Genomic DNA, 14,971 nt, shown 5'->3' with positions numbered 1-14,971 from the left:
ATTATCTGAATATATAAAGATATCATTTGAGCTAAATAAACTGATTTTTTCTAAATATAAAGCCATTACTCTTAATATTATTATTATTATTATATTTTGCTCATTGTTCATTATAGTGTTTAACTATCTGCTTGGCTCCTGAATATATTCATCCATCTCCTAGACTGTAAGAAGTGCATGGCATTCTAATTCTCCTCATATCTTTGCAATTCTTGCTTATTTATCCCCTAAGGTTTACAGATGCTTTTCCAAATACTTTGTATAGTTCTCTCCACTGGTAAAAATATTATTCAAATTTTCCTTTTTTTTCCATTTTTTATTTATTATATTTGTGTTTTAATTTTACACATCAGCCATGGGTTCCCCTGTCCTCCTCCCTCCTGCCCCTGCACCCACCTTCCCCCCAGCCCCTCCCCTCCATTCCTATCTCCTCCAGGGCCAAGACTCCCCTGGGGATTCATTTAAACCTGGTGGATTCAGTACAGGAAGGTCCAGTCCCCTCCTTCCAGGCTGAGCAAAGTGTCCCTGTGTAAGCCCAAGGTTCCAAACAGCCAGCTCATGCACTAAGGACAGGTCCTGGTCCCACAGACTGGATGCCTCCCATACAGTTCAAGCTATTTAGTTGTCTCACTTATCCAGAAGGGCCTGATCCAGCTGGGGATTTGGTTCATAATTCATGTGCTTCCATTCTTTTGGCTATTTGTCCCTGTGCTTTTCCAATCTTGGTCTCAACAATTCATGCTCTTACAGTCCCTCCTCTTTCTCGACAATTGGACTCCTGGAGCTCCACCTGGGGCCTGGATGAGGATCTCTGCATCCACTTCCATCAGTTATTGGATGAGAGTTTCAGCACGACCATTAGGGTGTTTGGCCATCTGATCACCATACTAGGTCAGATCAGGCTTTCTCTCAACCATTGCCAGCAGACTACAGAGGATGTATCACTGTGGATTTCAGGGAACCTCTCCAGCACTCTGCCTGTTCCTGTTGTCATGTGGTCATCATTTATCATGGTCTGTTATTCCTTGTTCTTCCTTTCTGTTCTTGATCCAGCTGGGATCTCCTGCTCCCCTAAGCTCTCTTTCCCTCAAACCTTGCCCTTCATTACTCTCACTGTCGTCCAGGTTGTTCATGTAGATCTCATCCATTTCTCTGTCATTGGGCAATCCCTGTGTCTTTCCTAGGGTCCCCTTTTCTAGGTAGCGTCCCTGGAGTTGTGTAGCAGTCTAGTCATCTTTGTTTTACCTCTAGTATCCTCCTATGAGTGAGTACATACCATGTTTGTCCTTCTGAGTCTGGGTTACCTCACTCAGGATTATTTTTTCTAGATCCGTCCATTTGCCTGCAAACCTCATGATGTCATTGTTTTTCTCTGCTGAGTAGTACTCCATTGTGTATATGTACCATATTTTCTTTATCCATTCTTCAGTTGAAGGGCATCTAGGTTGTTTCCAGGTTCTGGCTATTACAAACAATGCTGATATGAACATAGCTGAGCAAATGCCCTTGTGGTATGATTGAGCATTCCTTGGGTATATGCCCAAGAGTGCTACAGCTGGGTCTTGGGGGAGATGGATTCCCAATTTTCTAAGGATGCACCATATTGATTTCCAAAGTGCTGTACAAGCTTGCATTCCCACAAGCAGTGGAGGAGAGTTCCCCTTGCTCCACATCCTCTCCAGCATAAGCTGTCGTCTGTATTTTTGATCTTAGCCATTCTGACAGGTGTAAGGTGGTATCTCAGAGTCGTTTTGATTTGCATTTCCCAGATAATTAGGGATGTTGAGCAATTCCTTAAATGTCTTTCAGCCATTTGAACCTCCTCTGTTGAGAATTGTCTGTTTAGTTCTATAGCCCGTTTCTTAATTGGACTGTTGGGCATTTTGTTGTCTAATTTCTTGAGTTCTTTATATATTCTGGATATCAGCCTTCTGTCAGATGTGAGGTTGGTGAAGACCTTTTCCCATTCTGTAGGCTATTGCTTTGTTAAGTATATTTACATGGATTCCACAAAAGTACCTTGCATTCTTTTGGGACTGACTCTTCCTTCCCATCCCAAACTCCTGACCTCAGTCACCTGAGATCTGTGCCCCTAGGGGAAGACCCTGAAAAGATGATGCTGAGAAAACACTCAGGTCAACTCATCCTAAGTAACTCCCTGTGACTCTCTTGCAAATCAAAGCATCAATTATCTGTCTGCAGCTGAACCTGCCATGTGTAGGAAGGCACAGAAAGGCTTGGTGCACACATGTGACATAAGACTTGTTGTTTGTACCCTTCTCCCATGACTGTCCCCTGCCTTTCAAGTCCTGCACCCAAACACCTACCCACTCCTTATGTGTTCTTTTATAGTCAGATGCAACAGAGGATTGCAGGCCATATGAAACAGTGCAGCCACTATGTGGGAGGAACCTGTGTCTTTCTTGTTTACAGCCTCCCCACTCCACCCCTACACTCCCACTCCACCCCCTACCCCACCACCACCCTACACTGCTGATACACTAAGTCAGTGATCCTTGTGGCCATTTATTGTAACTTTCAAACTGTCCCTACATCCTGAGAATAGTTCCAAATGTGCATGTGTTTGTGTATGTGTGTGTGTCTGTGCGTCTGTGTGTTGCACAGTCAATCCTTCTGTGTATGTGTGGTAGGTTTAATAATGGGAAATATAGCTTGTGTTCATGTCATATTAGTTAGCTTGTAAAGCTAAATTAAGTAAATAAATTTATAATTATATTTCATGTAAAATAAAGAAATTGGCTAGGCTATTTTAGTCTTGTGTGGCAGAGGGAAAAAAATACCAAATTGCTTTCTTAAGGTCAATGACAATATATTGGAGATTACTTCTTCATCGTTATGATCTAAATTTTATACCTGGTATATATGATCTTTTTTTTTTTACACTTACCCTGTGAGTTCAAAAATAAGGTACTAAGTGTCTTTACACTTGTGTACTTACTTGTATTAAGAAGTAGCAAGACTTTCATACAGAGGAACTCCTCGTGGGTCACTTGAAGCTTGACGAACTCCTGTGGTATTTGCCACATGGTAAGGCACAGTGAGTAGAACGATGATTCCTTCATCCTCTGTCTTGCAGCACACACAGCACATAAAAGAAAACCAGCACAAAAATAAAAATCCACAGCCAATCATCCAGGCAGTAATAGAATTTGTCAGTGAACAAGATTTTTGTAATTGTCTTTCCTATTGTTGAATTTACTGATATATTTAATAAACAGACAATATTTAGAATTTTAAATGTTTCTAAACTTTTTCATGGAGTGGCACTAAAATTTTAAGGTGAAGAAAATTTAAACATAAAAATGACATTAAATACACATTGATCAAATTTAATATTGCTTCTTGCTTGTATTATCACACTTTAAACACCTAAATCTAGTAAGAGCAATGTTGTAGGAATTGAGCATTTGGTGCCAGGAAATGCTTTATTAAGGAATAATATGTGTATGTGTAAATATAATTTTCAGTCTGTGAAAACCCACAACACTGTGACTTTCTGGGGATCTGTGTGGAGGCATAGAGACAAGTGGAAGACCAGCATCAGATACTAAACAGCTGGAAAGGCTGAGGTAAGTTCTGAAGATGGAGGCCCTTCTTCTCTCAGCCTTGTGCTGTCTTGTGAGGTCAGCTTGGTCAACGCAGCTAAAGGAATAGTGGGATGAAGACAAGATACCCACACTGAAGGATTAAGGTTAATCCTGGCCCCTCAGGTCTGTGCCAGGTTATCCAGTTCTCCTGTGCCCAGTTTCTTGAACTGGAAAGATGAAGCATGCTGAGTCCTTGCCTAAGTCAAGGGACTATGAGTTAAAGAGGAATGAATGGAGCATGAAGATGCCAGCTGTGAAGACATTTGTGTGTCAGTTACTCACTTAGATGCTTACAACTCGACATTCACTATTAGAACAGTGTAGACAACACCATGGACAAAGTCTTACCACCAGAAGACTACATGCAGAAAACTATTTAGATATAATAAATCACACAGAATTATTTATAAATGATTTTATGCTTAATTTCTTAAAGTAAACCAGTACTGTCAAGCAAAAATATTTCTGATATATTTCATAATCTCCACAAGCACAAAAATCTGAAAACTTAATTAGATATGACAAATGTTTAATTTTATATTGAAATGCTCATCTCATTAAGTTTTCAAAAAAATTAAAAATATTAGTTTGATTTAAAAAACACATTTCTAGACAGGAGAGAAAGGCTCTAAATATCAAATTAGTGATACAAGGGATTTAACTGAATTTTACAAACAAATAAACATGATTAAAAACTTTCTAAAAGGACTCCAAACTCTCAGAAAATAATGCCAAGGATTAGCAAATGGATTGCATGAAATTAAGTTGCTTCTGTACAGCAAGGAAAAAATTGAGTAAAAAGAAAGCCTAAAGGATAGGAGAAAACCTTTGTGAACTACATGTTTGACATAGGATTAATATCTAGACTATGCAAAGATCATAAACTAAAAATCAAGAAATTAAATAAACCAATCAATAAACGAGCTAATGAAATGAACAGACAGTTCCCAAAAGATGGAGGACAAACAGCCAATAAACATATGAAAAATGTTCAACCTTATGAGTCACCTAGGAACAGCTAATTAAAGCTATAGTGAGTTTCCCACTTACCACAGTCAGAATGGCAGTTAGAAAAACAACCCATGCTGTTGAGAATGTGGGCAGAAGGGAAGCCCTTATACACTGCTGCTGGGACTATAAATCAGTGTAATCACTACAGAAATCAGTCTAGAAGCTCCTGAAAACACTAAAAGTAGATCTACCTATGATCCAGCTAAAATACTCCTCAATATTCAACAAAGGCCACCAAGTCAACACATTGTAAAGACCCTCCTTTCCCATCAATGGTTATTGCTGCATGATTCACAGTAGCCAGACTATATATAGATAAAGAAATCACACGTGTGTGTGTGTGTGTGTGTGTGTGTGTGTATGTGTGTGTGTGTGTGTGTGTATGGTTCATATATACTTCATATCTATAATGTAATTTATTCAGCTACGAAGGACAAAACTATGTTGTTTTTAGACAGATAGGTACAACTAGACATATTAAGCAAATTAAGTTAGACTCTGTAACACAAATACATTTTCTCTCATTTATGGATTCTAGATTATACACACACATATATGTATGTATATATTGTGTCATGTATGTATATATGACACAATGACACCAAAGTAGAAGAAAACTGTCCAGAGAAATGAAGAGGGCTGGCAGGGGTTGGGGGGATAGGGAAGGAGATGGAGGTCAATGTTAAATGTATATACTTATTGAAAAAGTTCTTAAGAACCCTAGCACAACATACAGTGGATATGGATGAGTAAGTGGTGGTGGAGCCTCAGTTATGACGGTCCCTCCTGCCAAGCCTGCCAACCTGAGGTCAAGCCCCAGATTTCCTCAAGATTTCCTCAGGCTGTCCTCTGACTTCCATGATGTGCTGTATGTGTGCCCACCCACACACTCACAATACACAAAATAAATAAACAAATAAACATAAAATACACACATGCGCACACACACACACACACACACACACACACCCCACATATATACATGAATAAAGAAAGGCAACTTTATCAAGAGAGGTAATTCTCAGAAACTATTTCAGGAAAATTTTGTTGTTTAGGACACTAAACACAGGATCCTCTATTGTAATGTAGTTTTTCAGATCATGCTGTGGACATCCCTGTGCTCACAACAAAAGCCACAAAGTCACAACTTACTCGTTTAGGATTAGATCAGGTGCAAAGTAGAGCATCTGCCCACTGCCATGCTTGTAGGACCTCCAGCCCAGGCCAAACACCATCAGACTCATCCAGGAGTACTGAATCAGGGTTATCTGGTCATCAATGTGCAAGTTCCGGAAACCTATGAACATTTTGAACAAAAACAATCACAGAAATCAGGTGAACAATGCAAAAAAAAAAAAATCTGTAGGAAATTGAAGCAAGATACGGACATGTTTCCCTAAAAGTCAGGAAATGTTCATAAATAACACAGCCTAAAAAGAGGCAAAGAGGGAGCCACTTCAAACATCATGAATATTCGTCACTGTGATTTAGTGCTACTGGGAATGGCTAACTGAATTAACCATGCATTCTGGATTTAGGCAACACCCATGTACTAAGACCCATTTTCATGCTATGTACTGTTAAAATTATGGAAATCAATGCTGGGATCTATACATGGGTGAAAACATGTGGAACTTGTCTTTCAGTGTCTTCTTAACATGATATCCTGTACTCATGAACCCACAGCAGCTGTGGTAGCTGCATAAGACCCATACAAGATCTCCAGCCCAGAGAGGGGCAACTCAGAAGCCCCATCCCTTGCTGAGGACCTATAGACAATTGATGGCATTTCAGGGAAGGAAAGTCAGTTTCAATTAAGGATGTAGCCCCTAGTAGGTCAAACAGACTTCAGTGAATGGCCCCATACTAATGAGTATATGAGCAGCATAAATTCGATCCAATGAGTTATTATTGGAAAAGACAAAAAAAGAGGACAGGATGTCTGGAAGAGAGTGGGGAGAGTCATAGGGAGAAGTGGGGGTGAGTTTGCATTGGCAAAACACTTAAAAAAGAAAATACAAGACACTTGTTTTGCATATGGAGGCAAGAAGGATTTAAACACTTCAGTAGCTTTCCTCAAATTTGAAATAAGGGCAAAGAAACAGTTTAGGATAAAAGTACCAAATTTTGGATATGTCTGAGAGACCTCAAGGATACTGATTGCAGCTGGATGTGGACTTGAAGCCTGTGGTACATCAGGGACAGATCATGAATGTGAATGTCACTATAACTTACAACAGCTGAATAACAATGCTGAAGTTAATATTTTTGCTTAAGATTAAGTAAAAATAAATGTTTTAATGTGAATATCAAACCCTTTGCGTGAAGCTCTTTGAAAACCACTTATTTTCCTTAAAACTCCATAGACACCCATTTACAAATGACCTAACTCACAAATGAAACCAGAGCAACACTTAATCCATTAGCTATTGAGGGAGAAGGCATTTCTTTTCTCGGTTAGACACTCAGGTTCTCTGCACATTCTCCTGATGGCCCCATCATCATGGGCATAGTTGAGGGATGGCACTTGTCTTAGTGTTCCTTAGACTCCCTAGAGATGAAAACACGAGTGTGTCCCCTAACCAATGGTATTCCAGCAACCTCCTGCTTTTTTGAGGTACATTCTTCAATGTCTACTCATCCTCCCTCTCATTCATTTCTGTCTCTGTGTGACTATTGAGTCCTCTGTTTGGAGTTTGGTAACAGTAAATGCTGCTACCAGGGAAAATGGATAAAACCCCTGTTGCTCGTGAAGCAAATGCTCTCAGGATATTGAATCTGAATCAGGAACGACAAGGTGTGGTTATTTACTGTGAGTGCGGCAGAGGGTACTGATGGGGCTGAGGGATGCACCTGTGACACTGGATCATTGTCCCTCACAGATGTCTCAGCTTGGGCCATATTCTGAATCTGCCCTTCATCTCAGTTGAGTGATGCCTGGTGCCCCTGGAGGTTGGGTCCCCTCTTTCCTGATTTGAGATCCAAGAGTTTTTCCTTTCTTCTCTCTCTCTCTCTCTCTCTCTCTCTCTCTCTCTCTGATTAGAATACTTTGTTTTCCTTTGTTATGATGGTGTTGGCATCCACAAATCTAATTTACTTTGTGGCAGAAAAACTCCATCCAGCCAAGAAAAAAAGTGCCATACTATTTTCACTTTCATATCTTCATAAGACTTACCTACTGCTTCAAGTTCATGCACAGCTATATGGTATGTCAATCAGAAAAAGTGTGAATTTTAACACATAATATAAGTGTTAAAGTATACTTAGTATACTTTTCTAAAATGTAAGAATAGTATAAATTTAACACATAGAGCATAAGTATTGCTTGTCATTGACGATTCAGCAAAATGGCTAATTCTTTGATAAAATTCAGAATCAATTGATAAGAGATGTGAATTTTATTTATTTATTATCATGAAGACTCAAAGGAGGCACATTTAGAGCTGTGTGTTGGTATGACTTCAAAGGCCCTGGAGAAAGCCTAAGATCCACTGCTGACTCTAGCATTGACTGAATACTACATTGAACAACTTAGGCCATAAGGATAAAGACACTAATTCAACCAGTTGCTAAAGGTTCAGGATAACTGTGCATTTTGTTGAGGAATATGCAAATATTTATTAACCCATCAATGGATCCGGCAACAGACTGCTCATTGGATTAATGACTATAGGAAAGCCACTAATCAATTTTAGAAGAAATTTCAAATTTAAATGAACCATACATGGTATTGTGCTCTTGTAATCTCAACACTGAGGAGTTGAAGGCAGGAGGATCAAAAGTTCAAATTCATCCTTGGTTACAGATTAAATTCTAGGCCAGCTCTGGCTGTGTGAGAACCTGCGTCAAAATAATATATATATATATATATATATACATATAAAATTCCCTAAAACAAAATAAGACCAAAATTATAAGCCAGAAAGCATTTCCTGTATGTTACAGAAAACATAAATATAATTAAAATGTAAATACTGTGAATGGCAATAAATTCAGAAGACAAACTTGGCATCACTGGCCTGGGAAGACAGCTCACTCAGCAAACCACTTATCACAGAAGCATGGAGACCTAAGTTTTTATTCCCAGCACTCATATAAAAAAGCCAGGTTTGCTGTGTTGCCTAATCCCAAAGCCAAGGGAAGCAGAGACAACTGAATCCTTAGAGCTCTCAGCCAGTCCAGACAAAACAGTGAGCACCAGGCTCAGTAAAAGATCCTGTCCTAAAAAATAAGGTAAGGACCATCTGGGAGACACACTCAGGGTCAATCTCTGGCCTCCACACAAACACACATTTGCTTCTACATGTACACATATCTACATGAACAGATGTATACAAATTACATATATACATACAATTAAGCATTCTTGATGAAGTGTATATTGGAAATATTTTAGAATATTAATTTTATATATATTATTTTACTTATGAAATTGTGTCATATACATATGTGGATTTCATTATATATAAAATGACAGACTTATAGAAAGGTAGGCTCAAGTAATTACACATATAAAAATATTAATAGAATGTTCATTATGATTGACTAATTCCTCATTATTTTCTATAATATTCCTGCTCAGTTATAACCTTTCTAATGTATTTTAAAATATCTAAATATTTGACATAACTATGCTTGAGTTTTCAATTTAAGCCTTTGTTTTATATTAATCTCTCACTGCTTTTAAAACTTTTACAGAGTTATACGTATGTGATTCTGTTTTCTTTTCTGGAAATCCCATTATGTTGTGTTTCTATTCACTTTATGTTGTTCTCATGTCTTTTTTGTTTCACCCTTGCATTCTAGGCTTATCAGTGTCTTGAAATAAAGGAGCACTTTTACTTTCTTGTAGTATAAAATGCAATTTTTATTGAAATATTTCAAAACTTACTCAGCTACTAACATTCATAGCAAAACATATATTTCCATCTAACAGAATAGAACTCAGAAAATAACCTACTTCCTCCACCTTTTGGAGGTGTATCTGTGGAAAAAGTCCAATGTTAAATTGACTTGAAACTCAGAAGTCTGAAGTTTTCCCCCATTAAATGTGATACATTCCATCATTTTATACAGAAACAAAGCCAGGAACACAGAGATCAAATTCCTATGGCGATAATGATTGTAGAGATTTAGTGCATTTGAGATGATAATTAAACTGGAGAAGCTTCTCATAGGGAAGTGATAGATGAGGGCTATTTGTGCTTAACAAGTAGTGTTAAGAAAAGGTCCTTTTCTTTAAGTGTCTTGACCTAATAATATTGAAAAAAAAAGGCCATGGATTGTCCAATTCTCAATATTTAGGGGAAAAAAAAGGCTAAGTAGAGGACAAGAGATGACATGTGAGACTTGCTGTGCTTTCCACCATTCTGGTAAAAATGCACAAGTTGTACTTCTGTTACAAAAAAAGTGTCACGTAGTTGACATAGTGAACCAAGGCAGAGCATCATACATCTTAGGACCTTGGGGCACAATATGGAAATGTCAACATGTTTGTGCATTTTCAGATCACAGAAAGGCATAGCCAATGCATCACCAACACATTCAATGACTAACTGTGACCAAGAACTTCAGCATTCATGGAAGATAACTTAGTTCTTTATTATAAATTTCACACTAGATTTCTACATCTTTTTACTTGTCATTTTTGGGACAAGGTATTACTTGTACCAGAGGCTGGTCTTGAACCTACATCCCTTTGCTGCCTCCACCTCTTCTCAAGTGTTGGGATTCAGTCTGGGAAAATGCAGGAAAGATTATATTAGAGTGGGGATGCTTAAGGGTAGTTAGAAGCCAGACAGAAGATATGAGTGCAGGAAAGAGCCTCAGGTACATAAGACAACTTGGGGTGAGAACAAGAAGAACTGAGCAAAGAGCCTTTCAGCAAATGTGCCTTAGACTTTGGATGAAGGGAAGTTAAGAGGAGTGTTGCCACTTCAGGAACTGAGCTACAGAAGGACCGTGGGTTTTAAGGTACAGAATTTAGACTTTATTCTAAAATGGAAAAGGGAAAACATGATTGGTTCCAATTATTTTAGAAAGATGATTCTTGGGTTAGAGAAGAGGACTGTTTGAGAGCTGAAATGTAGGTAAAGACAGAAATGTTGATGACCAAACTAAGCTGCATCAGTAGCCATGGAAGTAATATTATAACAAGCCATGTATTGAATAAGAGGTGTTGATGCAACTGACAACCAACTGGAGAGGTGATGAAATGGACAAAGATGGTTCTGAAGGGCTGTCTGGGGTGTCATTTCAGGATACCGAAAAATGGTTTTGGCACATGAACTGTAAAGTCACGTTGACTTGAGAGGTCATCTGGGTGTTGTGAGGATTTGGAATGCTTGACTGAAGGGGCTAGGCTGATGTATTTATTCAAGTATCATTGGAGTAGAGTGGGATCATCAAGGCTACAAATGTGCTTATTCTAAATATGAAGCATGAGAAGCCAGTGGAATAGAGGACAGAGCTCAGGACAGGGAAAATGTATGGTGTGGGTGCAAGGACAACTGTACAATGACTAAACACTGGTGGGAGAAACCAAGTGCCTGGAAGGAAGAATTTCACTGGGAAGTGGTTATTCTGCCAATAGCCCCACAGGCATTGAAGTGTGTCATAGGCTGAGACCAGTAGTACAACTTTTAATAATTTTAAAAAGTCAACATTGGTGATGGTAATGTCAATAAAATAAAGCCAGGGAACGAATTTTGAAAGCCTTTGTAGAAGCTTCGATCAGGTCAAACTTTTCTTCTAGCAGGCCACTTTCATTCCTCTCTCTTATGATTTTTTGAAGGTAATAATTTGAAATATTCCTTCATTCAGGGAAAAAAGAAAAAAGTCTTTGTCACACTGCCACTGACTCATGCTTCAGAGTAAGAAAATGATGGAAATATTGTCCCTGTCTTCAGGTCCTTGTGTCAAGAAGTCTCTGGTTCATTGAGGCCAAGAAGTGATGTACTCAAATGGGCAATGGTAGGAGTGTCAAAGCACAGTCTTGGACAGATGTCTCACTGAGTAAGAGGAAACAACAAGGACATGTTTGGCTTGCATTTTCTATTGTTTTCATTCTTCTACAGTTTACTGAGAGAGAAGGTGAACTTGAGTTTTGAATGAGTACTTATTAATTTAATTTTGTCTTACTATGACTTTCAAGACCCTACTCGATCAGCCTATGATTTTTATCTGTGCTGTTATTCTCCACGACTAGTAACCAAATAAATTTATTGCTATTGGTTTCTGAATAATTTGTTGGTGAAATTCTCAGAAGGCCAGCATTTACTGCAGCAGTATCCAATAGTTCATCTACACGGATGCATTTTCTCAGTAACTACCAAAATCTTTCATTATTCTCTTGTGGGGTAACTGAAAAATGCAACTTTTGATGTTATTTAAGAACCCCCACATTTGAAAGATGGGTAGCCACTGTCTCCTAATCATTACTAACCAAGTTTCATTCATCATTTTCCTTTCCTATATCCTCAGGCACAGATTCTTCCAAAGTGCTTTCTCTATCCACAGTTAATTCTCCTTTGCCATTCCTTTAGAAGTCAAAGCTGGAGGTATTCATCTGTCTCTATTTCCTTTATATCTGTGTCCTATGATATTGCTAGGCATCCCAGATCTCTCTGCATTAAAAGTTCTTTAACAGAAGTAAGGTGTAGTATTAATTTTTAAATTTTGTCAATGACACATTGCTTCATGCTTTAACCAGTGCTCACTGAAGAGCAGATACATTTCCACATAAAATGACTCACAAACAGATGCTAAACGTCAAATGGAGTGTATTCTATGAGGTGTTTATAAAAACACCTTTAGGCTATAGCATCTACAAGTTCCCATTAAATTAAAAAAAAACTCCCTAAAACATTATTAGCAAGAAGTAAAATTAGCTGCAATTATGGTAGCATGCAAACGAGAGTGCAGATGGAGAAGAAGAGAGGAAACCTGTCTGGGAATAAAGAAAAGCACAGCACCTGCAGAGCCACACCTAGAGCACCCATTGACTCGCTCTGAAAATACATTTTTAATTTGACTTTGGCGTACACTTTACTGATTCAAAGGACTGAGTGTTTCTGTCAAAAGGTTTTCCAGTAGCATATATACAGGTATAGGGATAAATGCAACTACATCTTCACTGTGAATATGTAAATCCACAATCTGGTTTATTGTTAAGGCTCCTTTAACAAATGTCCATTTTCCACACAACTAATAATATCATTACAAAAGAGTAATTGATTAAAATAAAATTCTCTTCTGTGCAAAACCGGTGCCCACATCAAAAGTGTGCTACATCTAGTGCATTCACGCTGTGAGCCTGCTGTCTGGCTTTTCTTCCCAGCAGCACTACTTAATTGCTAGGATATGCACTCAGCAGGTATGTGGTAGGCATTCACTGAGTCACTGAATAAGAACTTTGTGTGACTAATTTGTATAGAGTCAGTTGACATACAGTTCAGAGGATCTAATAACACTGGCCATGGCCTCAAGACTATTGACTTGCCTGGATTTAGAAGCAGGTAGGAGCCCAAACCCTGTCTGTGAGGAGAGAGAAGACTTACCATCCATGCCTAGGATTCAGAGTGGACACAAAGGCAAGAGCACACTGAACAGCAGGGTTCATCTCTCTCTCCTGACTGAGGGCACAATGGGACTGTTGCCTTACCCTCCCCCTCCGACCACCATGCCTTCCCTCTGCGACAGACTGTGACCTCTTATTAGCCAAAATAAACCTTTGCTTCCTTAATTTACTAGTTAGTGGTTTACAGCAATGAGAAAGGCAACAAGAATGACACTGAATTCATGTCCCTTTCAGCTCTTCTTGGAGGAAAGCTAGGTAGCAGGTCATTGACCATCTCTGCACCCTTTGGTAGTATTCCCTTTAAACGCACCATTTGCAAGTGTGGTTTAAAGAAAGCAGTCAACACAAATTTTGATCATCTCAGTGTTGCCCTTGTGCATCATTAACAGAAACAGAGGGACTCATAAAGGTTTGGCCATTGTTTTGATTTGCCACATATAAATTATATTCTGCAGAAAAAGTTGACACCAAATTCAATACACAAATTTCTTCTCCTTGTTTTTAAAGTTTGTGTGGAGGTCAAAATATCTTGATATACAAATACTTTTACTTAAAAACAGCTTTTATCTAAAATGAATAAATGTTCCTTATAATTGCTTTCTTTTCTAAATTTACACTAAATTTCTTAAACAATAAAGAGTCTGTAAAAATGCAGACAAAGGAAACAGTGACCCATAGCAATGACAGCCAAGGGATCAACATCTCTAATAATGGAAAAGTGGAAAATTAAAACCACAGCTGAACACCCATTTAGAAACAATTATTTTTATCAACATTATTATGACATTTGCTTAGTAAAGATCCGTCACTTCACAGTAAGTTTTAAATATTCAAAACTCTCTTTGATGGAAAAAGTTGCCTGTCCAAGGCCTGTCAGCTGCAATAAAGCAAATGAAAACCTGGGCATTACTTCATCTCCATTAGAATACCAAGTTTTATTAACTTTTTTCAATACGTATCTTTTTGAAGGTCTAACAGAAAGGAATATGTTTTCTGTTTTACAGAACCTTGGATGTACAATAACAATTCATCTATTATATTTCAAACCTTTCAGGTAGAATTCAGAAATTCAGGCAAATTGGAAAGGAATTCTTTAAAAAAAAACTAATTGGATTTCTTATAGGACAAAAAGGACATAATGTATTTAATTCTTGACCATGTGTCAGAAAAATGAACCATACAAGGATGCTATTGGTGTGAGCAGCATGTGATTTTTGAAAGAATCATTCTGCTTCTAATCATGAGGTTAAGGCCCACACTATTGCTAATCTTTGCTTGGTTCTGCCATCTAAGATTCAACCATGTGAGAGATTTACCCTTATAATTGTACCAGCCACTTGGCTGCTAAAGAGCCGTGCTAAGGGACACATTCTGCTGATAAAATAAGCAAAAAACTTCCATGCAAACACACAAGTTCTCACTACAGCTGGGCCATATCCCCCTTCTTTGGTGTGATGAGAGAAAACAGAGATTGAAGTTCATTTGTCTTTCTAAATACCTTATGAACTTCAGGAATTTTGTGTTCTTAACTGACTTTAGAAATTACAGGTGCTCAGAGTGCTGTTGTGACTTTTCACATGAGTAGGCACATTTGACTTTATCTTGAACAGACTCAAAACTTCAGTTAGGTTTCAGAATGAACTCAACATTGTAAGGAATTGACTAACATGTCTTTTTCTGAATTGCTCTATCTGTGGTTTAACACATACAACATTCTGTTCCTTAGCTGAGTCATGTAGTTAGTTGTCCACCAGCCTCAACAGGACCTCTACTT

At 38.2% G+C, this 14,971-nt stretch overlaps 1 protein-coding gene across 1 annotated transcript in view; it reads right to left on the bottom strand.

Annotated features, from left to right (window-relative positions):
• The window catches only part of Pgr (progesterone receptor), a 65,602-nt gene that overhangs the window by 6,577 nt on the left and 44,054 nt on the right, over positions 1–14,971 (bottom strand). Inside the window, exons 5-6 of the mRNA XM_036193196.1 lie at positions 5,772–5,916; positions 2,960–3,090 (exon numbers count right to left, since the gene is read on the bottom strand). Coding sequence (XP_036049089.1) covers positions 2,960–3,090; positions 5,772–5,916 — 276 coding nt within the window. The remainder of the gene's footprint in view (positions 1–2,959; positions 3,091–5,771; positions 5,917–14,971) is intronic.

The sequence above is a fragment of the Onychomys torridus genome, chromosome 7 (genome assembly GCF_903995425.1).
Source record: "Onychomys torridus chromosome 7, mOncTor1.1, whole genome shotgun sequence".
Lineage (NCBI taxonomy): Eukaryota > Metazoa > Chordata > Mammalia > Rodentia > Cricetidae > Onychomys > Onychomys torridus.
This window is presented reverse-complemented; position numbering and strand designations above follow the sequence as displayed.